This window comes from Petaurus breviceps, unplaced genomic scaffold, assembly GCF_028583685.1.
Source record: "Petaurus breviceps papuanus isolate PSGF00001 unplaced genomic scaffold, PetGlider_PUasm1.0 37, whole genome shotgun sequence".
NCBI lineage: Eukaryota > Metazoa > Chordata > Mammalia > Diprotodontia > Petauridae > Petaurus > Petaurus breviceps.
This window is the reverse complement of record NW_027186296.1, coordinates 47,133,101-47,157,484: the sequence shown is the minus strand read 5'-3', so window position 1 is coordinate 47,157,484 and position 24,384 is coordinate 47,133,101. Positions and strand designations below refer to the sequence as shown.

At 37.5% G+C, this 24,384-nt stretch overlaps 1 protein-coding gene across 11 annotated transcripts in view; it reads left to right on the top strand.

The window, feature by feature from the left end:
* The window catches only part of FAN1 (FANCD2 and FANCI associated nuclease 1), a 41,087-nt gene that overhangs the window by 16,128 nt on the left and 575 nt on the right, over positions 1–24,384 (top strand). For all 11 annotated transcript variants that reach the window (XM_069098416.1, XM_069098423.1, XM_069098417.1 and 8 more), the window contains 9 exons: positions 1,172–1,405; positions 3,199–3,330; positions 5,108–5,216; positions 6,836–6,955; positions 11,293–11,457; positions 12,044–12,206; positions 17,326–17,429; positions 17,945–18,139; positions 24,101–24,229. In XM_069098416.1, the coding sequence (XP_068954517.1) occupies positions 1,172–1,405; positions 3,199–3,330; positions 5,108–5,216; positions 6,836–6,955; positions 11,293–11,457; positions 12,044–12,206; positions 17,326–17,429; positions 17,945–18,139; positions 24,101–24,229 (1,351 nt within the window). The remainder of the gene's footprint in view (positions 1–1,171; positions 1,406–3,198; positions 3,331–5,107; positions 5,217–6,835; positions 6,956–11,292; positions 11,458–12,043; positions 12,207–17,325; positions 17,430–17,944; positions 18,140–24,100; positions 24,230–24,384) is intronic.

The following is a 24,384-nucleotide window of genomic DNA, read 5'->3' as shown; positions in this document are numbered from 1 at the left end:
ATTTATCTGTTATTATTCACACTCATACTTCTTCAGCAGTTTATATTTTACAAAGTAGTTTCCTGATAACAACCCTAAGAATTAAGTTAGGTAAATAGTATTATGTCCATGTTACTGATGAGAAAATGGAGGCTCTTGGTAAGGCAACTCGTCCATAATTACCCAGTTAATAAATACAAGAGCTGGAACTTAAACCCAGGTCTTTCAGCTCTTAAGGTTAATATTCTTACTTTTTTCCCAACCTGCTTTTCTTTGCACTATACTATGTCATCTTTTTAAAGAAAATAAAAGGTTTATTGATGCATTCCTTACACCATTGTCATTTCTTAATACACGCTCACTTTCCCATAAACCCTCTCTTGGCACTAAGAAAAATCAACCAACTCAGTAATGGTATGTGACAATATTTGCAGTATTCCACATACAGAGTCATTCACCTCTTTACTGGGAGGAAGGAAATGTTTTGTCATTTGTACTTTGGGACCAAGTTTAGCTATGCCATTTAATCTGGGTTCAGTGACCGTTCATGTTATTTTTGTTCATGTTATTGTGGTCAAGTCTTTCTTTCTTCCCTGGTTCTGCTTTCATTGCTGTATACTAGGTCATACAAGCCTATCTATATTTTTCTAAATGCATTGTATTTGTCATTTCTGTTGGCATAATAGCATTCTCTTCTTTTCGTAGTTCATAATTTGCTCAGCTACATCCTATTCGATGGGCCCCTGCTTTGTTTCTAGTGTTTTGTCCTCACAGAAAGTCCTGTGCTGCCTCAAGTAATTCCTACAAATAACTGTGGAATAGAGCTAGCCCCCAGAGGAGGAAACTGATTGTACTGTATAGGTTGGCTTTCATTTGAGTGCCGTACCATTTCCACGCATGTAAAATGATGTTTCTCTTTACTAAGGAGTGGTAATAATAATGAGAATTCACATAAATATCTTTCATTTGTTTGAAAAAGTGATTGGGATTAGTAGTTGAGAATCGCTAATGTTGAAAATGTAATTTTTTTGCAATGATTAATAATTTTTTTGATATTTTAACATCTATTTTTTTCATCACAGAATGAATATACTTTTTAAAAGTTCTTTTGTGACTAATTTGCATTTAATATCTTATATCTAATATATTTTAAATGACAATAATAAATATATAGTATAAATTTTCATTTTAGGGCAAAGGATTTGGTAGGACAGTCTGTAAGGATCTGTAAAGGTCCTCGGGCTGTATTTTCCCGTATTTTGCTGCTATTTTCATTGACTGATTCAGTGGAAGAGGAAGATGCTGCTTGTGGTGGGCAAGGCCAACTTTTCACAGTACTGATGGTCAATCTAGGCCGAATTTCTTTTCCCAGTTACACAATAAATAGGAAAACACCAATCTTCCAAGATAAAGAAGATCTCATCAGGTAGGATTATTCCAGGGGACTTTGAATAGCTAATATTTTTGATTGCCAGTATTATTCAGAATAAAAACAAACTTGAGTTTTTTGTTTCATATGTGGAAATAATTTTGTAAGTATATTAACTACAAAGAAACAGTACTTAGAATTAATGTGTCAAAGTCTTTTGCTTTGGGCAGTCAGTTTTCTTGATTTATTATCCTACTTCACTTCCTTTAATTCATTATTTTATGTCACTCTAAATAATATATTTTAAAATGATATTCATTGTCTTCACTAACAAGACTGAAGATGATCAGCTTATCTTTAATAATAGTATTAAAGAAATACATGTTTTCCTAAGTAATGTTACATGATGTATTCAATCTTTGACCCTATTGAAAATGGAATTATGATAGATGTTATAACAGACTTCTACCTCCATAACACATTTCTACTGCCCTTTGAATAGTAAATACTAATAATTGCTATTGACCATGTTACTAAGAAAAAATATGATTAAAAATGAATAAATGATGTCAGTGATTGAAACCAGAGGTTAAATCTGTTATCTTTAGCTATGAAAAGCTTAATTCATTTCAACAAGCTTCAGTACCTCATGTGGACTAGGTGCTGGGGATACAAAGACAGAAATGAAAAAAATCCCTGCTTTCAGGGAGCTTAAATATTAGTGTACTGATGAAATGGTCTTTTTTTTGATTGTTCAGGAACCTATCTGGGCTTCTTCAGACCTGTTTTAAATTATTTGTTTTTGGGTTCCTTTTCCTCAGGAGGTTTTGCTATGAAATTGTTTACGAACAAAGTTCACAGAAAAGTACCTAAAAGAAATTGTTACACTGTGTAGTTTTTGTTTCTTACTTTGACAGTGTGACAGTTTTTGTACCTCGATTATCAGATTCTCTTCTTTGAAAAGTGAACCCAAAGGAAAAAATATTTTAAGTATGACTATGCAAAACTGAAGGCTCAATGACAATGTTAGAGTTGATTTTTTTGGACATCCAAAGGGCTAATGAGAGAGGATGCTCTTCCTTTGAGGTATATTGGTTTTAGAATATCCGTAAGTGAAACTTATCACAGTTGTGAAATGATCAGATAGGCACTGCTCTGGTTTTGTGGAAAAAATAAACAAACGAATAAAAAACCAACAGCTTTATGTCTTCACTTGGTTTATACTGTCTTTAAATGAAGAGACTTCCTTTGCTCAAGAATAGACTAATGCTACCTCTGTCTTCTGCCTTGCCACATCATTGCCAATGTTTTCAAAGCCTTCATGGCTTACAAGTAATAGGTTCATTGTTTTTGCTTATAAACACTGTCTATTTATCTCATATAGAAGCTACTATATATCTGACATACTGTCAGCCATTCAAATTTAGTGTTACTGGCATTGTTTTTGAAAGACCCCAGTAGTTTTCAGAATTTGAATGAGTAATTTGTCAAGTCTACACCACATTTATAAAAAAAAGTTAAAAACTTATTCTCAGACATATATGGTAAGCAAAGTGCTTTAAAGTACAGACTTCTGTTTAGCTCTGTATTTTATAATTCTTCTCGTCAGTGAATTATTTTTATGGAACTAAATGTCTTAGCTCTTCTAGTTTAATAGAGTATTAGTAAACTATTGCTACAAAGTAAGCATTTTGTCCTTAAGTAATACTGACTAGATTGAACTACTATGTCATTTCTAACTTTGAAGAATTGATCTTAGAGAGAAATTAAGTATAAGAAATGGGTTAAATTCATTTTTATACAAATGCTATTTTCACTTGCCTTTTCATTATGACTTTTAAAAACATCAGATATGCTTCAGCTACTCATATGTTGAATGATATTTCTACTACTATGGTTAACGGGAACTGGGAAAAAGCTAATGAGCTCTGCAAATGTGCAAAGGAAAATTGGAACAAGCTAAAAAATCATCCATCCCTAAGGTAATATCTCATAGCTGTGTCTTCAGATGCACATCCTAACGAGTATGCTCAGTTTATGTAAGACTTTTTTGGGGGGTTGGAGGAGCACGAAGATCATGCTAATTAATTCTGTGGTCAAACCTACAATATAGCCTACATTTCTTGCTTATTTAGATACTATTGTGTGAAATAGAAACAATCCAAAAGCTCAGAATGAACTGTTACCTAAGAAAGTGCACTTTTATGAGCACCAAAAATTCATGTGAACAATAATTTGGGTTTTCACTTGTCATATAATTGGCTACACACCAGTCAGTTGAATTTGAAATGCAGAAGAAACAAAGAAATGGTGTAGAGGTTATGGGAAAAAGACAAGGTTTATTCATCAAATGGAAATTCAAGTGGATACAATTTTGCAGATGAAATTAGAGTGAGCAGTTGCTTTAAAAGTTACATGTGGTCAGCACAAGAGGTCTCATATCATATTATGTGACAGTTACTGAGCATCTTCATTATTTAAGTATTATCAAGAAACTCTATCCTGTTCATTCTTTTCACCATTCAGAATTTATAAAATATTCATCAATAAAATCCTTTTATTTTTAGAATATTTAGAGCATAAATCCCATAAGGAAGTAGTTCTTACTTAAAAGTACTACTCATCTACCCTGAAGGGTTATTCTTTAGGAAAGTAATCCTTGTTATTAGATTCCAGCTTGTGGATGAAATAGATGGTGAGTGGCCAGTAGAGTGACCCAAGAATACTGGTTCTTTTGTTTAATGCTGTAGCTCCCTTCACCACTGTAGTTGGGCAGCTGTTCTGCTGCTTAGATTCTTAGGAGAGTTGCCTGAGACCCTGAGAGAAGCCACTTGCTCAGGGTCTCACAGCCACAATGCGTGTGTCAGAGATGGAACTTGAGCCTGTCCCTGGCTGACTCCGAGTCCAGATCTTTATTCATGATGCAGGGCTGCCTCTCAAAGATGTGAGGATATATACTAAAAGCCTGGACAGAGAGAAGAATTTAATTTGTATTTGTACTTAAAATGTGGAAAAGCATATAAAGCATTTCTAACTGAAGTGGATGATGTGTGGTTTTTAAAGATGTTCAGCTTATTTTTAAACTTTGCATAACTTTTCTTTTTTTTTTTTAAAAAAACTTCGTATTGCCTTATTATCGATGTCCTCTACTCAAGTCTTACTCTGATGCCTAATCATGGCACAGAGGTGATCTTGGACTCATGGAACACAAGTTCTAGCTGATCTTGCCAAAGTGGAAATGCTTTGAGAGTGAACCTCATAATAAACTGTTATCCAAGGATCCCACCCCCACCCCAAACCCGTTTTTAAAATTATCAGTAAAAGGTGGGTCATCAAATGGCAATTTTTTTTTTTGGTAATAACCATCTAATTAAGGAGAAGGAAATGAGCATTTATATAGCACCTACCATGTATCGGGCAGTTTACAATGATCACATTTGATCCTCAGAACAACCCTGTGAAGTAGGTGATGTTATTTTCCCGTTTTATAGTTGAGAAAACTAAGGGAAACAGAAGTCAGTTGACTAGCACAAGATCACACTGCTAGCGGCTGAGTCTAGATTTGAAGTCTGGAATACCTGACATTAGGCCCTTCAGCACTTTAGCCACTGTGCTTCCCTCTAAGGAGCTTTTAATTAAGCATGGGAGAGTGTGATCTGAACCCATGTGAGTAATATCCATTCTGAAACCCCAGATCTGTGCATGCATTAGCAAACCTGTAATTGACATTAAATTCTTGGTATGACAACTTTATTTTAGATGCCATGAGGATTTACCACTTTTCCTGCGGTGTTTTACTGTTGGGTGGGTTTATACAAGAATTTTCTCTAGAGCAGTTGAAATACTACAAAGACTGCACAAGTATGAGGTATGTCTTGGGTATTTTTCTACTCTTTTTAGTATATAAATGCTAAGACTATTTTAAAAAATCAGATTCTGCATGATTTAATCTCATTTTGCTGCCAAGGTAGACTAAATCTGAATTTTTTCATATGCTTTTGTAGCCAATATAACATAGTTAAAATAATCACTATAAGTAATTCATTGGGTTGTGTTTTTTTGTGGGGTAGGGAAAAGAGAAAGAAAGAGACTTCTTAAGATTCTTAAACATTATTGGAACCTTTACTCTATTTCCCTTTGTGATGAATGAAAAGTCAGAGAAGCATTATTTCTGGGTAATTAATAATCAGTTTTATTAATTATAGCTAGCAGATAATAAAATGATGGTCATTTGTCTTTCTGATTGGTTAACATTCAGTGAGGGGGTGGACATATTAATGAGGGAGTGGACAAAAAGTCTTTAGCTCCTCCTGCAGAGAATATGACCTAATCAGGAGACTTGGCCACTTCCAGAAATCAGTACAAAAGAATCCATCTCTACCCAGACTTTGCTGACTGGTTTTGCCTTTCATAAGCTGGGTCACCCTGAATGCTAATGGAAGGTCCCAAGAACAGGGGCTTATCTCCTAAGGGCAAGATCTTGCCTAGACTTAATTCTGTAAGGTTTTCTAGTCAGGTGGGGTCCCACCCAGGATTGAAAAGCCTACGGATTTGGGCAATCTCATCTGTCATCAAAGGCCTTCAGAAACTGGTTGAATAACCTACAGAGTTTTACTTTTTTTTTTTGGAGGGGGGAAGGCAGAGCTATTGGGGTTAAGTCACTTGCCCAAGGTCACACGGCTAGTAAGTGTTAAGTGTCTGAGGCTGGATTTAACCCATAGGGTTTTATTTCTGAATGAGGAAATAGAAAAGGAAAACTTTAATCTCAGTTAATAATATTAAAAGGGAGAAATAATTATTTCTCTCACCCTTCTGAATAGATCTGACAGGATGTACATGAGAAAAGAGAGATAAAAAATAAAGGTAAAAGGCAAGCTGTCTATGAGAATAGACTCTTACCTCTGTTCATTTATCACCTGGGGTCATGTATTATTTGGAAAGGAAATAACTAGAAGTTAAAAAAAAAACAACAACAGAAATTGACTTTATATTTATACCCGGAATAATTTGTGAGATCTGTTAAGCTTTACTTCTGCTCTTGGCATTTCTCTATTGTAAAAGTTCATTGTTGAAAAGATGACTTCATATGTTAGTAAAGGATGATTGCAATAAAGTCACACCTGAGCCATTTTGTGCAGTTGATCACAGTATGTTAGTTTGAAAGCACTGTTTTCACAGGTATCAGTTTGCATGGCCTGGAGAAAAATTGGGAAAAGTTTATGCACACAAACCACATTCCTGAAACCTGATTGACCTTCTCAGTACTTGATTACAAGAATGACTTGATGAAAAATGTGGTTGTTCAACTCATCCTTACTACATGAGAGATAACTCAAAGTGCATGTGAAATGAATGGTGTGTTATCAGCTTCATCTTTGGGTAGAAGTGTGAATTGTAATTCCATTTGGCAATGTTAACAGGTTTATAGATTTAATTCGTCCTGAATGAATTTTCATTTGTCTAAATGAAAGCTTCTTGTTGCTATAGGAAGCAGTGGAAGAACTTGAAAATCTTTTGTCACAAAAAATATATTGTCTTGAGAGCAGAGGTCGCTGGTGGGACAGACTGGCACTTAATTTACATCAACATTTGAAACGTTTTGAGCAGGTATCATTATTAAGTAACGCTTACATTTTTAAAAAAATATGTGATCAACTATTGTGCTACAATTTTAAAAGACCATATAAATCTTTTAAGTACTTAAGTAAGACTCCTGAAAATATATAGTAATTAAAACACTTATTTCTTTGTTGGGTCATTTCTGTTTGTCCATCCTTCCCCCCCCGCAAAATAAAATTCATTAAGGATTCTAAAGAAAATTCTAAATAGAGGTCTGATACTTAATATTTATTGTTAATCAAAACTAATTTTAAATTACAGTGTCCTGTTAGCAGAATTTGTCCTATGCCCTCCAATAGAGTATATGTCACTTGAGGGAAGAAGCTGTTTTCATATTTTTCATTGTATCCCCAGTGCATAGCACATACCATGTACTTAAATGCTTTTTTTATTGAATATATGACAGTCTCATGAAAGTTGTAGATATCCTAATCACACGAAATGTGGAATAAGTTTGTTTTATGAAGGTAAATATGTTAAGAAATATGTTAAACTCTCAATATTAGTATATGTGTGCAACTACTTGAATAATTTTATTGACGTCTCAAAATAATAGATTAAACTCAATCATTATTTATTGATCACTTACTTTATTATGCAAAAAATACCATGGAGGAAATAGAGATAATATAAGACCTTTTCTACCTTTAAGAAATTTACAACCTAATGGAAAAAAATAAGACAAAATATATATGCAGAATAATAATTCTTTTTGGCAAAGATACTGGCGTGGTTTGTGTGAGAAACATGCTTGTGAGTATCACAGAACTTCCCAGGCAAAGTCAGGGAGTTAGCCCAAATGAGCTTCTATTGTTTATTGCTTCCTATATCATGTGCCCTCAGGAAGATGCACATGATAGACCCCTTTTCACTGAAAGAAGTCAGAAACCAAGTGGGCAGAGGAAGGCTTTTATTATGCTTCTCTTGAGGAAGCAGATTGTGGTGCTCACTAAGAACACTCACACTGATATGGAAGCAGGAGTGAGGTTAAACAGTTCTACCATTCTTGTTAGGGTTGTTTACATTCTTCATTACCCTACATTCCCTCCTTATGCAAATTCCCTCCTTAATGCAAGCGTGGTAGTGAGTAATGACCTGGCACGACTCCTCAGGTTTGAACTGGTTGTTCCATCCCAACCTTTGTAGTCCACCTGGCTCCAGGCTGGCCATTGTCTTGGTAAAATAAGACAAGGGAGCTTCTCCATAGCATGGGAGTGTTAAGTATCTCCCACGAACATCTGTGGGAGCAAAACAAGATACCATAATATCTCCTCTTACAGTTTGCCACTTCCTTCTCCAGCTTATTTTACAGATGAGGAAACTGAGGCAAACAAGGTTAAGTGGTTAAGTGACTTTGTTCCCCGGTCACACAGCTAGGCATTGTCTGAGTCTGGACTTGAACTCAGATCCTCCTGACTCCAGGCCTGGCCCTCTATCCACTGTGTCACCTAACTGCCTTTGACAGCAAAGGGGAATGTGGTAACTATCAGAACTATATGCAGCAGACTCTTAAGAGTTAAGAGTGAGTGAGGCTCTGTAGGATCATAGGAACATAGACTCATTGGAAGAGAACTTGAGAGGTTCTCTTGAGAGGTCTAGTTTATTCCCCGCATCTTGCAGATAAAGACACTGAGACTGCAGAAAAAGAGGCAGAATGAGGGTTTGAACCCAGGTTCTCCAACTCTAAATGCAGGTCTCTCTCCATTTCAACACTTCTATCTGACTGCTCAGTGAAGGCTTTTTGAAAGAGGTGAATTCAGGGGTTTGAAATGGGTAGGATATCATTAGACAAAAGGTGATGAGAGAACCCTAAAAGCAAAGGTAGGGGGCAGTTTTTTGGACAATAGGCCGGAGCCTAAGAAGGCTGGTACTGAAAGACAGACTGGAAAGAATGAGTTGTGGCATCAAATGCTAAGCCTTTGGACTATATTTGTTAGATAGAGCCTAGCATACTATAACTTGCATACTGCAGGCATCTATTATGCTTTGCTTATTGTGAAGAGTACTGATTTGAAGGGTTTTTTTCTGAAAAGATTTTAAAATAATCAGATGATCAGAATTATATTTGGGGAAGCTTAATCTCTTAGTGGTACATAGAGGAAGAGACTACAGGTGAGAAAACCAGTTAGAAGGCTCTTTGAACTAACTGAGGTTATTGTTGATAAAAGCCTGAACTAAAATGGTGGAAATGGGATAGATAAGAAAGACGTTTTGGAGGCATAATCAATAAAACTTGGGAAACAAGGAAAATAGAAGGAGCCAGAGATGATAACCAGGCTTTGATCCAGAGTGATTTGAAGAATGCTTTTGCCATGAACAGACACAGGTAAACTTGAGTCAGAGTGGGTTTGGAGGGTCAGGAGTGGGGAAGGCATTGTATTTAGGATGTGTGGAGTCAGTGGTACCCAGAAGAGATCCCAAGGAGAAGGGACAGAGGGGAAGGAAATAAGTATTTATTAAATGTTTACTATGTGTCAGGCACTGGGCTAAGTGCTTTAATATTATCTTATTTGATTGTCACAACAACTCTGAGGTAGGTGTATTTATTATCCCCATTTTACAGTTGAGGAAAATGAGGCAGACAGGTTAAGTGACTTACCCAGGGTCACACAAGTAGGCTGTTTCTAAGATTGACTTTGAACACAGGTCTTCCCTATTCTATGGTCAGGGTTCTATGTGCTGCTCTAAGTAGATAATGACAAAATATGGTACTACATGTTCTACCCATTTTCTTCCATGATTAAGAAAAAACAAAGTTTTGAAACCCTATACAGTACTTTGTTACATGATTATCTAATTTATTGACTGATTAACCTCATAACCATTGCATTGGTTCACCTGTCCTACCCAATATTGCTATTAGTGAAATAGAAGAGCTTTGAAGCAGAAAGTGGTTTTGTTGGCTGACATTGGAGGGCAGAGTGGGGAATCAAAAGACTGTTAAGCACAGCTGAACCAGAACAGTAGCTCTTTGTGTGTCCAGTTGTTGGTTTCACCCCCATCTTCATTCCAGGCTCGCATTTGTATTGAATGGTTCAGTCCGATCCTCTTTGGGCTTTTGTTTTTTCAACTGGCACATTAAGCAAATTAAGATGACTTCAGGGTGGAATGTAGAAATAGTGCATATTCCTTTTATGCTGCAGATCTAAAAAACTGCTCAAAGTGTTTCAAGTGAATAAAAGTCATTTTCCTCTTTAAAAGTATGCAGGTATGATGTTTTGTTTTGTTTTTATCTCTTTGATTACTTCCATGCTTTTTTAACTAGAGTGAAACAGTAAAAATGGCCCAGAAAGTCTCAAAAAAAAAAAAAAACCCCAGCAGCAACCAGGGCCAGGTTTAATGGAATAAAATCTAAATAGCAAATGCAAGGTGAGAAATGACTTTCGTTTACCTGTAAGCTTAGAATTAGTATCTAGATTTATATCAGATAATTCACAGGGTTGCTTATCTGAAAATTATCTTGTATACTTTCAGATACTTAAGTTTTCCTCACCTTTTTGTTGCTAAAGCATCTCAATTCTTAAGCCTTTCCTCATGTGACTTAGTTGACAATCCTTGAATATTCTTATTCTACCCTTTCCAAACCTCTGTAGTGAAGGAATAAACAACTAGATAGTATATTCTAATAAAGAACTGACAACAAAGGCAAGTTAGGAGCTTCCCTCCTTAGCCCTGTGTGTTGTGTTTATCCCATGCTTTTAAAAGTAATAATGCAGCATTACTGCCTTTTACTTAGGGTTCTCTTGGTAAATAAATGTTTAGCCAGTCATTTCTCACCTTGCATTTGCTATTTAGATTTTATTCCTTTAAACCTGGCCCTGGTTGCTGCTGGGTTTTTTTTCCCCCATAGTTTAAGAATGTGGGAAGAACAATTCAAAGAAAACCTGGGTTAAAACCTAGTTTCTGGTCCTGGCTTTCTTACTATCTATTCATGTAACCTTAGGCAAGTTACTTACATTTGGACCTCAGTTTCCTCATCTATAAAATGAAGGGATTAGAACAGATATGTGATTTGGTGCTTATTTGGCACTGTGGTTTCTGTGATTGAAAAGTTCTTTGCAAAGATTTAGTAGCCAGTGTTTATTGTGCTCTGTAATTGGTAACAGAGGCAACTAAGCTAGCAAGTTGTGCTTTATCATACATTACTATGAGGAGTTTCAGAACTTCATAAAGCAACTTCATTACTGCAGCCCTAATTTTTAAAGTACTTACTTTGCTAATTAGCTTAGCTGAATAATTCACAGCACCCCATAGCTCAATAATAAAATAATAAATAAAAGTCTGCCATATTTAAGATTCTCTGGTGTGATTGTGTTGTGCCCTAGGCAATTCAGTGTATCACAGAAGGGTTGTTGGATCCACATGTAAGAACAGGACATCGCTTTTCTCTTTACCAACGAGCAGTGCGGCTGAAAGATTCTCCAAGTTGTAAAAAATTCAGCCACCTCTTTCACAAAATGCCAGTAATAACGATTAAAGATGTTACCCATGTGAGTAAATTTCTTTTGGTTCCCATATAGTCAAGATTAACTGACTGTACTTTCTCTTTTATACAGCCAGTAACTTAAGACCAATCTATGTGGGGTTTTTTGTATCTTTCAGTATTGAAATTTTCTGTTCACATTTTGAACAAATTCTGTTCTTTTTTCAAGTTCCTATCTTTGTGAGCAGTTGCTCACAGAATGTATGATTTACTCCAAACATACAAAGTCCAGTATTTTTCTTTCTTTCAAGAAATAAAAGTTTTTCTTATCTTTGTGGTTTTCTTTATATCATCTGAGGAAAGAAGCTTCCAATGGCATTTTGCTAGTTTTTTATCCTGAATTGATTTCAGAGCAGTCGGTTCCAGCAGTCACATGCTGTCATTGGCGTGGGTGGGAGGTGAGGGAACAACAGTATAAATTCTACATTTCTTATTGTTGTAAGATTATCAGTTATATACTTATATTATCTACTGAAAATGTATTTAGTTTGGCCGTGGCCAACTATGAATTAAGAGAACATTTTGTTACTGTATGAAAACAGTTGTGTTAAGATAGGCTGATTTGTTTTGATATCTGTTTCAATATTGTTCAGGTGACCATAAAAGGGAAAATGTGTCCCCAAAATGGAATGGGAAAATCTGTGTTTCTTATGGAGGAAACTGATACAGAAGGAGATGAATTTACTCCAACCACAGTCATGTGTTCAGTTGAAGAACTGGCTCTAGCCTATTACAGGCAGAATGGTTTTGACCAAGGTAATATAACCAACTTTTTAAAAATGTGTATGTGAAGACTTTTGTTAGTAACCTCCTTCAGGAATATGCCTAGCACTGGATTTTCTGGATCAAAGGGTATATAGACATTAGTCACTTTATTTGTGTAATTCCAAACTGCTTTCCAAAATGGTTAGTAAACTTAGATTCACAGATCCACCAACAGTGTATTAATGTGATTTTCCACAATCCCTCTAATTATTAACTGTTTTGTGTCCTTTATGATCTTGGTCAATATGAGGTGAAACATCAGAATTATTTTGATTTGTATTTCTCTTATTAATCATTTGGACAATTCTTCCATATGACTGATAATAGCTTACATTTCTTATTTTGAGAATTGTTCATATCACTTGACCACTTAGATATTTGTGGAATGTCTTTTGGTCAGAGAAACCAACCAGCAGGCTACTGCAGTAGTTGAATGCAATAGTTATGAGGGCCTGCAAGAGGGTGGTTTCTGTGTGAGAGTAGAAAAGACAGTATATGCAAGAAATGTTACAAAGGTAGAAACATAGGTCCACTACTGATTTGATGGGGCGGGAGTGAGAGAGAGTGGGGAGTCAGGGTTGACACCATGGTTGTAAGCCTCGGTGACAGGGAGGGTAGTAGTATTTCTTGATAGTAACAGGAAGGTTTGAAAGAGGACAGGGTTGGGAGATGAGGGGAGATTTTGAGTTTAGTTTTAGACATGTTGAGTTTAAGATTTCTACAAGACATCCAGTTTGAAATGTCTATTGTTTTATGTTTAATTTTTCCTTTTTTAAGAATTAGGACTACAATATCTTATAAAGAGAGTTTGGTAGAGTATTTTTTTCTCAACTTTTGAGGTTAATTTGTACAGTAGAGGTATTAATTATCCTTTAAAAGTTGCTAGGATTCTCTTGTGAACCCATGTGGACCAATTTTCTCCCTCCCCCCCCCCCCCTTTCCCTGTAGTTCCTTTTAGAGCCAGTTCTTTAATAAGGTTTGATTATCTAAGATCTCTATTTGGTGTTGTTAGTTTGAATATTTCACATTTTTGAAGGCATTACTCTATTTCTTTTGTTTTCTTAGTTTTATCAACATATAACTATCATTTACCCCCATCATGTTACTTGCAGAGAGGGCCTTTCCCAACCAAAAAAAAATAATACATTAGAGAAAAAGGAAAAGAAAAGAAAACCAAACCTTTTTCCTCAGAGGTCCCTTAGAGTGTTCCTTGAGCATGTGGGCTTCTCACCACAGGGACTGAGGAACTTGGGTTGACTGGAAATCATAAGATCAAAAACCATACTGATTTGACTGGTCCCTTGTCTTTAGGGGATGGGGTCCTTGCCCCCTACCTTTCCCATGAGGAGGCCCCTCTACTCTGGGCTCAGTAAGTTTTGTTGTTCAGTCATTTCAGTCATGTTTGACTCTTTGTGACCCCATTTGGGTATTGTTGGCAAAGGATACCAGAGTGGTTTGTCATTTACTTCACTAGCTCATTTTACAGATTTTATGGGGTTAAGTGACTTGTTCAGGGAAATGCAAGCTAGTGTCAGAGGCCACATTTGAACTCAGGTTTCCCTAACTCCAGGCCTGATGTTCTATTCATTGCATCATCTGGCTGTCCCTTAGTCAACTACAAAGTGCTGCAACAGAACTAGTGCTGAATTCTAGGGATAATGGGGTACTTTACTTTCTTCCTTTGCTATTAAAGGGATCTCTTTCTTCTGAGTCTTCACCCCCATTCCACATACATCCTAGGCTTAATCACTAACTTAAAAAGGAAAAGAAAATAAAGCTTCCTATTTCAAAAAGGAAAACTTAATATAGGAGTTCTTGGATCATGTGGTGTTCTCTCTGAAGGAATATGGGACCTGGATCTGACTTCATCATCCCCCACTCCCACCCTTCAATGAGAAACCAGACTATCCTTGGTGAAAACTCTTTTATGATCCCATCCACACATACAGGGGTAGCGAACCTGTGGCCTTAAGGACACATGTGGCCTTCTAGGTCCTTGGATTCAGCCTTTTGACTGAGTCCAAGTTTTACAAAACAAAACCTTTTATTAAGGGAACTTGTTCTGTGAAGTTTAGATTCAGTCAAAGGCCTGCACTTGAGGACCTAGACAGCCACATGTGACCTCATGGCCACAGGTTCCCCACCTCTGCATGAGGCTATCCAATATGGTCTATAGGAGATTTTAAAGACGTCTTTCTACATAAGGCACATGAGAATTTCTCGATGGGTCCCAGTGACATAGTTAATCCTCTTTGAATTGTAGACAGATTTGCTTTGAGTCCCTATTCCCAGAGTCTCTTAGAGTATTCCCTCAGGAGACACCTGCTACTGCAAGGAATTCTAAACTCACCCAATACCGGGATAAATAAGCTGAGTTAGAGGCTAAATATAATATCAAGTAAGCCCTGAACAAGGGTGAGGCTCCCAGGAAAAAGGGATTAAACTCTTGGAGTTGAATGCTTGGGATTTCTATGCTAGCAGGCAAGCATTATCCAATGGACCTGGTTTCCAAAAGGATCTCAGACAAGCTGTCTAGACTCATATCACAAATAAGGGCAAGCAGTCTGGGTCTCCTCAAAAGTAAAAGCAAATAATATGAACATTTTTGAGCTACCATAGTATGCTCTAGGCAAACTACTAGTCATTAGTGTGTTAGGGGTCAGAATCCAAAAATTTCTCATGTTAACTGACATGTGCATACTGGATTACTGTAATATAACAGATAACAGTACATAATAACCATTTTTACAGGCAAAGATTGTCCCAAAAGAATTCATCTGACTTTTAACGATATATACCCCAGAAATGAAAATTGAAGTTTAAAAGAAAGAGGAAAAAATGTTCTTATTTTTCTAGTGGATTCATGGTCTCCAGTAATGAAAGTTCTAGGTGGAGAATCTTTCCAGTGGATTCCCCAAAATGCAAAGGGCTTTCCATTTTTCCTGAATGAGGTCTCCTCCCTCCCTAACCCACCATCCCATGTGGCTCATGGTTACAAGAATTCCTATCCCAGATTCCACTCTCACAAATTCATCTCAGGTTTGGGAGCAAGACTGCATTTGTCTGCTGGGTTTCTAAGTGTATAGCTAAGGAATTGGGATGATTTCTTAATGCCATTTGCTTGACCCTCCACCAATGTTTCCCACCAGCCCTTGGGGCCGTGCTGACTCCTATACCATCCTGGTTCCCGGAAGGAGTAGGCTCAAACTTAAAGCAGTTTCTATATAGCATTTGTCATACCATTTTAACTTCTAAATGCACTATAGCCAGTGGATGGATGCACCTAGCGCTTTTCTCCTTGCTGAGTTAGTTCAAACTAATTGGTCACCCTTTTGCTCTAGTCAGACCACATTTATTTCAGGAGCTTATTTTTTTTTTTTAAATCTTGCTTCTCCTCACTTATACTCAACATGTCCAAAAACTGAACTTACTTTCTTTCCCCCAAGGCCTCTGCACCCCTTACCACCATTGTTACACACCATGCTCCCATTCCCTCTGCCTCACAATGAAGGTGGGTGTCTTCCTTGACTCTTACTGTCTCTTATCTTCACCTCTTATCCCCTTATCTAGGCTATTGCCAAGGTCTGTCATCTTTGTAATAACTCTTGAAGGTGCATCTTCTCTTCTGACACTGTCACCAATCTACTGTAGGCTCTTATCACCTCATTTCTGTTCTGTTGTAGCAGAATGCTGGTAGGTCATCCAGAGCAAACGCGTTTCACAATAGATAAGTGATAAAGGGATATGAACAAATAGAACGCAAATTGTTTAGACTCTGACTTCCTGGCTGTTCTGTGAACAATATACTCCATCTTTTGGTTGGGCTTTCTCTGGCTGTCCCCCTTGCCCAGAATGCGCCTTCCTCATCTATACCTACTGGCTTCTCTGGTTTCCTTGAAGTCCCAACTAAACTCCCATGTTCTACAGGGATCCTTTCCTAATCCCTCATAATTCTAATGCCTTCTCTCAATTATTTCCTATTTATCCCATATATAGCTTGTTTGTACATATGTGTTTACTTGTCATCTTCTGCATTAAACTTTGAGTTTCTTTGGGGAAGGACTGTGTTTTACCTTTTTTTTGCATCCCCAGGGCTTAACACAGAGTCAGGCACATAGTAGGACTCTTAATAAATGTTATTGATTGACTGTGGGGCCAGTTGCGCACATACTTGCCTTTAATCTGCTGAGAACAAATGGAAAATATCCTTAACTATTATCCCAGAATGATGGGAATCTAACTTCTGGCCATTTCTATGTCTTCCTCTTCCTTCTCTCCAATTTCTATTGACTAGGAAATCATATTCTACATCTCGTTTCTTTGCTTTGCCTTGGTTTTGCTATTGAGAGTTTCCATATATTACAAATCAACACTTCTTCCATGTGTGTCTGATGGAGTGATGGGACCTTGATCTCTAAAAGGAAAAGACGATGTCTTTGAAAGCACCCCAATTCCTGAATTTTCCCATACATTTCAGCTTCCTGGATCACTGGCCTCTCTCCAAGGCAACTGGCCCACCCCAGCCCACCTAGCTTACTTGACAGTCCTTTCACTGTTGCTCTTGGCCCACCCTAGACTACTTACCACTCCTGAATCCCATCCAGATCCTTTCACTGTTCTTTTTGTATATAAGCATCCCTCTCACCCCCATTAAGTTGCAGGTTCACTAGGAGCCCTCCCCGCTTCTATTGACAGACTGGAAGAAGCTTTGAGTGTGTGAATTCATTCCAGCTGGATGCTGCCCTGTACCCTGACATTTCGGGGTTCCCAGCAACCCCAAACTGCATCATTTCCACTAGGTCTTTGAAATGTCCAAAATGACATAGTTGCTATCTGATAAAAAGGATTTTTAATTATTTCAGGAATAAAATTTTGCTACTCTAAACCAGGCTTCCTTACATATACAAATGGCAATATCAGTACATAATATATTTTTATACTGTGTGTTAGTCCTTAAAAAAATTTCTATTACTAATTTGAAAACTAAGCATTTGGTAAATGTTTATATGTTTGAGGGGTTGTTACAATTAATTTAAAGGAAGAAATTAAACTTTGTCAGATGTCCATTTTATTACTGCAATTCAGAATGTTTATATGGCTTTTGCCTTAGGTATTCACGGGGAAGGGTCCACATTTATTACTCTGTATAGCCTTCTACTATGGGACATTATTTTCATGGATGGGATACCAGATGTTTTTAGAAATTCCTATCAGGTATTTATATATATTTTTATAAATCTTTAAGTAAGCAATTTTTCTAATAATTCATTTTTTGCTATTTAGTTTCATATATAATAGAAGATTGAAAACATTTATTTAAAATTTTTGATATTCTAAAATTATTTTATTGTACTATGTCATTACTATATACTATAGCATACTATTTTATACTATACATTTATCATACTGATATTTTAAATAATTATGTTGAATTCCAAATTATTAGTAAATTAATCTTATGAATTCAGAATATGCCATATGGGTACCTATTAAGCTCTCATTATTTAGCCTAAATACCTTTTGAGGTTATATCAGCTATAAACAATTAGCATCACAAATTGCTTTTGCACAACCATCTGTTATGGATGCATCACCTTTTAAGAAAAAAAAAGATTTAGATGAGAATGACATTTTATTTAAATTGACCTTTAAAAACTTGACAGCTTTTGAAAATTTCTCTAATTCCAGTTAGACACCATATTACAGAGCATATTTACATTTCTATGCAGGCTTTCCCCTTGGATTTGTACACAGACAGCTTCTATGAAAACAGACGTGATGCCATTGAGTCTAGGCTCCAGATGATTCACAAGGCTTCTCCTGAGACTCTTAAAGAGTGGATTGCAAATGTATGGAATGCTCAGGAGGGTAAAGTTGCATCAGTAGTCAACTGGGACAGGTTCTCTTCTCTTCAGCAAGCACAGGTAAAGGGGAAGTGTCTGAAATCCTACACTAGGTTGGCCAGAAAATAGTCTCTCCCAAATAAATTGGGGGCAGCTTCTGCTGAGCATCTTCTAACAACCAAGGGCTATAGGAGTGTCTCTTTCTATCCTTGAATCAGCCAGTTTCTCACTATACTTATCCAGCCCCATCCCTACAACTGGAAACTCTTACCTACCTTCTTTACTTCTCTGTTACTGCTGCTTGTACTTCTACAGGGTCAGTACTGCTTCTACTCATAATACTGTTTCCAGATTCATTCTTCCTTTGTTGTTGTTTGTCCTTTGTTCTCTAAGAGGACTGTAACATCAGGTAGGTGATGCCATGACATGCAGGGGAATTGGATTTAAGTAAGGGAGGGCTGTGCAGTCACCAGCCTCACTTTCTCATCCAGAATCATCTGGGACCAGTGGCAAGATAAAGATCAGATCGACCAGAGATAACCCTGGATGTAGTGAGAGACCTTGACCTTTCTGAGCTAAGGACTTTAACAGGTCTCAGTTTGACTGAGGCAATGCCCATTCGGTAATAAAGGCTAGGTAAGAAATGAGGCAGAGAATGGTCTCTTTCACCTTGTAAAAAAAAAAATTATGTATATATACATATATACATATACATATATATACATATATATATATATATATACACACACACACATATCGATCTGGGAAGGGAAGACCCTCAAGATTTCTGGCCAAAACAGAAACAATTGCTTATTTATGTTCATTCAGAGCTAATCGAGGCCCAAACAATGACCCAGTGGGGCTTGACCTGGGACCTGTTGTTAGCCAGTCCCTGAGAGCCAGAGTAATTTGGGTTTAAGGCTTGGTCCTTAAGAAAAAAAAAATCTAGCCTGTAGATCCCAACATATCTTTTTTTTTTTGCAGGATTTTTTTTTTTTAATAAAGTCTTGAAAGTCTGAGAGTTTGTCAAATGTCCATTTTTTTTTTTTTGTTTAAGATAATAGTTAACTTTACCGGGTATGATATTTTTGACCAGAGAGCCCCAGTTCTTTTGCTCTTCACCATGTTGTTCCAAGACCTGTGGTCCTTTAATGTCTTTGCTGCTAGGTCTTGTGTAATTCTAATTGTGGCACCATCATATTTAAATTGTTTTAACCTTGATGCTTTTAATATTTTTTTCTTGAGCTGGGGATTACGGAATTTGATAATGATACTCCCATGAGTTTTCCTCAAGGGATCTCTTTAAAAGTGGTGATTGATGGATTTATTCTATTTCTACATTCCCCTTTGTTTTGATGCTTCAGGACAATTTTCTTTAATTATTTCTTGTATAATTGTGTTGGGATCTCCTTCCCAACTCCGGCCGTGTCTTACCTTATTCCTGGTCTTCAGACGTCTCTGGCTTCTTGTCTCCAAGAAGAACTTACCCCCACAGAACACCCAGGGACACGGAGGTTGCCAAGCGAGGCTGCTATTTATTCAGTTACATCGTTACATCTTAACAGTGTGGCATCAAGCAGGAACAGAACAGAACAAAGCAGAGCGGAACCTCAGGACAGAGAGAGAGGGCGGGAGCCTCCCCTTGACTTTTCCCTAATATCCTTATCTTTCTTCTTTCTGTCACTTGTCATGTGGGAGCCAATCATGCACACTCCCAAGTGCAAGGCAAAGGAGTATGTGTTAAGAGGAGTCCGTGTTTATGGGGCACACTCAATGCCTCGTTGGCCTTTCCCAACCCAGCAAAGTCGGCCCCCACGGCCCTGCGCTCAATGCCATGTCGGCCTCCACATACATCTCCAAGCTCCTGCCCCTCAGAGGTCATGTGCACCCCCTCTGACATCTTGTGACTGCCGCAGTGTCTCTCACACTCGCGGCTCCATCATCATTGTATCAAGATTATTTTTTTGATCACAACTTTTGTTTAGTCCAATTATTTTTATATTTTCTCTTCTTGAGCTGTTCTCCAGATCTGTTGTTTTTCTTATAAGATGTTTCACTTTCTCTTCTATTTTTTCATTATTCATATTTTGTTTAATCATTTCTCGATCTCTTCTAATTTCACTGGCTTCACTTTGCTCAATTCTAGTTTTCAAGGTCTCATTTTCTTCCTTAAGATTCTGGATCTTCTTTTCTAGTTGCAACATATCTTTCAAGGTTTCAGCGATCAAAATTTATGTTCCTTTGGGTGGAGCACCTGCAGGTAAGGGTGTGATACGGCAGAAAGAAGGATAGAAGGGAGGAAGGGAGGCACGTACTGTTGCCCAACTGGCCAGTTCCAATTTGGCCCCCAGTGGCCCAGCTCCTTCTACTTTCTTTGTTCTCAAAGAGGATCATGACATCAGAGAGGTGATGCCATGATATGCAGGTGAATTGGATTTATGTGAGGGAAGGCTATACAAAGTCATCAACCTCACTTTCTTCTCCAGTCATTCCTTAAAACATAAACCACCATTACAAGATACTTCCATTCACAGCAGATAGAGGTAGAACAGATAAGTGGCTAAAGCAAAAATTTTATTTAAAAGAACAAGCAGTAAAAAAACACAAACAAGCCACTAATGTTTTATATGTTTCTTGAGCTTAGTATAATTGACTTACAAGCAAGGAAAAAATATTCAGTCTACTGGGATCCCAGGGTATGTCCAGATTAAGTTGGACTCATTGTCCATCCAACCCAACATTCTCTTATTAGCAAAAACCTCAAGGGAAATGCTATTGCAAGGCAGGATTGACATTGACTCTTGAGGTTATACACATCTCAACTTCTCTTAATAACTTTATTGTTTGTCATTTAAAAATTTGTTCAGATACTCTTGGGAACCAGTTTTGTTTTATGTCCATTTCCTAGATTACTGAATTCCGTAAGTGTTATCACATCCTTTTTGAAGTCATGTGCAGGTGGGAGATTATGACCCTCTGCAGTTGGGACTTTATATTTTTTTACCTTTTCCTTATATTTATCACCTGGTGTCTGGTGTACATAATATAATTCTGTAAAATCATGAGTTAGATGCATTTAAATAGCATTTATATTTTTCTTCATAAACCAGTTATTAAATTAGGTCATTTATAATGACCTAATCTTTATAAAAACAAAAAAGTTTACTACAGAGTTCAAGATAACTATGCATCAAACTAAATAGAAATAAATCTAGGGGGCAAGAATTGTATGATGTCCAGTATCTGTGTGACAACATATGATTTTAAGATTAAAATGTAAACACAGTTTGAACCCTGTGTGAGGCAGCAGGATTTTCTTTTACTAACATTGGGGAATCTTTGGAATGGGTTTGTCATTTCTAGGTTGATGACTCAGAGACTGATCTATCTATCTGTTTGTCTGTCTATCTATCTGTCTATCTTTCCAGTCACATTCTCTTTCCTGAGCTCCAGTTTTGTACAATGAATTGCCTACTCTACATTTCAAGCTGGCTATGCTAGAGACATTTCAGTCTCAGTATGTCCAAAACAGAATTATCTTCCCATTCCCCCCCCCAGAAACAAAACAAACAAAAAACCAACACATCCCTCTTCCAAACTTTCTTTTTTTCCTGTTCTCTTGCTTCATAAACCTCAGCATAATCCTCAACCCTTCATTCTCTCTCACTTCATATAGCCAGTCTGGTAACAAATCTTGCCTTTTCAGCATCTACAATATCTTCCCTCATCTAATGCCTGCTCTCAACTTCCACAGCCAGCACCTTGGTTCAGGCTTTCGTCACCTCTCACCTGGACTGTGATGGTGGCCTCCCATTCAGTCTCCTCACATTCTGATCCTCTGTCCTCCACACAGCTCTGCCAAAGGGATTTTCCTGAAGTACAAATGTGACCCTGTTTCTCCCCTATTCAGTCAATTCTAGTGGCTCTTTTTTTGTCTCTAGGATAAAATAGAACCCCCTCTGACTAGCTTTTAAAGCCCCTACAACCTACCTTTCCAGCTTAACTGTCCTTCCTTCACTCTATAGTCTGGCATAACTGGCCTCCTTTCTATTTTTGGCATTCTAATTCCAATCTTCTTGTTTTAAACTCTTCCTCTACACATAGTAGGATCTCTTACTTCCTTTAAAACTCAGCTCAAGCACTACTTTCTACATGAAACCTTCTTGATCCCTCCTCTGCCTAGTGCTAGTGCCCTCTTAAACTATCTTTTATTTAGTATTTATTCTGTATATACATACAAATAAATATATGTATGTACATACACATATACACACACTTTTTGCCTACTCTCCCCCCCCCACTGCACCTAGCCCCAAGTAGAATGGAGGCTCCTTGGGACCTGGGATGATTTCCTTTGTTTTATATCTACAGTGCCTAGCACATAATAGTTGTGTAATGAGTGTTTGTTGATTGAACAATTAATTGATGTATTTAGCAAAGCGATAACTAGAACAAAGTGACTGGAACTGTGTCCCTTGAAGCCAAAATTTAAAAGGGTTTGCTTCTTCCCCTTGAGGTCCTCCAGCCTACTGTCCCTATACCTCAGTCTTCTAGCATTATGCCATGGCCCCCAGATCTGTAGTGTGGTGTAATGGAAATGCAAATTTAAAGATCTTCCCTGCCCCTAGGCTAAAGTGCACCTGGAGCCTGGGGTGGGAGGCCTGTTTTTCAGTTGATACTTTTTGATTGGCCAGTGGGTCCAAAAGGTTGTTACATTCTCTGAGCCAGGAGAAGGCTATATAAGCCCTGATGTGTAGCTTTGTTTTGGGGCTCACTTTGAGAAGTGTTCTGTGATTTGATCGGAAGCCGTTGTTGAGAGTCCCCCGGCTTTGAAAAACCCAGATGTTGACTGGGTATGGATGTAATGGTTGGACAGTTTGGAAAGCTGTCTACTTGATCTGTTAATGTCTTGATAATTCTGCCTGTATACTTTGAAGTTTGGGGTGCTGACCTTTTTCCCCTGACCAAGGTAAACGATATATGTCTGACTGATTAAAGTAAGCTTGTTAACCCCTTTTGAGTTGCTTTCCTTTATCAAAGCAGATCCAAGAACCTGTGTGAGCAGCCACCCTGCTGACGCTGGGGTGCTTGCTGCTACATGTGGCTATCCTTGTTCCTTCACCTGGCATCCATCCAAGTTGCTAGCTTCTTCTAGACCCTGGGCTGACACCTGCCATCACTTTTATCATCTGGGTCCCAGTGGTTCACTGCTAGGTCTTCCACACATTCTTGCAACATCCCAGGCTTGAGTCTTTCACCACATTGCCTATCCCCACTATTGGGTCCCTTATCTGTCATCTGAGGGTATGTCATTGATTATAATATAGAAGTGCAGGCTAGACTCTGGGGAATGGACTACCCTTCCCCCATCAAGTAGCACCTGAAAGTTACCTGTAGTGCAATAAAAGTAAAGGCCAGTTTATGCTGGAAATGGGATACAAAGACCTCTTACTCTAGCAGTAATCTCATGGTCTTTACCCACCCACCCCTACGCTTGTTTTAGAAACCAGAATTCCTAGTTGTGTTTCTGGTATTTAGAATGTTCATTGGATAGGCTAACAATTACTGTATTTTCTGCCTATAAATTCCAAATCTGGTTCATATAAAAAGCCAGAGAGCAGCATATAATACTATGTTTCAGTGTATTTTCCCCCACTCTGGATCCATAATTTCATTCCTATAGGGAACTCTTGGTGAAAAAATTCCCTTTACCAATGAAAGTCTTTCAATTATTGTCTTAGAAAGTTGCCTGATCTCCTAAGAGGCACACTGACTTGCCTAGGGTTACACAGCCCCTTTATATCAGAGGGGACTTGAACCCAGGACTTCCTTATTCTGAGATCGTTTTCCATCTAACATGCCATGGTACTTTTCCTTTTCATTGTATGCTTATGTATGTTTTCCTTTAACGAAATTATTTCCTTTAAAAGATCCCATTTTGGGGATACAAATGAGTTGGATTAATATGGTACTTTTTCATTTATCCCAAGACTACAGGTTCTTACTGCTTTTAAAAATGACAACACATATTTTGCCTTAAAGGACCTGGTATCCTGTTTTGGAGGACCTTTCTTAAGTGGCATTTGTAAACTACTAGCTACGGACCTTCGGCATCACAGAGGAGGTCTCCCAGATCTGGTTGTATGGAATACCTCCAATAATCACTTTAAGGTAAGCTCTGATAAAATTTGAAAGTTACATATCTAATTATATTAACACCTCTCAGTTTACCTTTGAATTACTGAATGGTAATTACCGATAATTCTAATACCCAATATCATCATAGCTTTTGCTTACTATCAAACTATCATTACTTCTCAAATAAT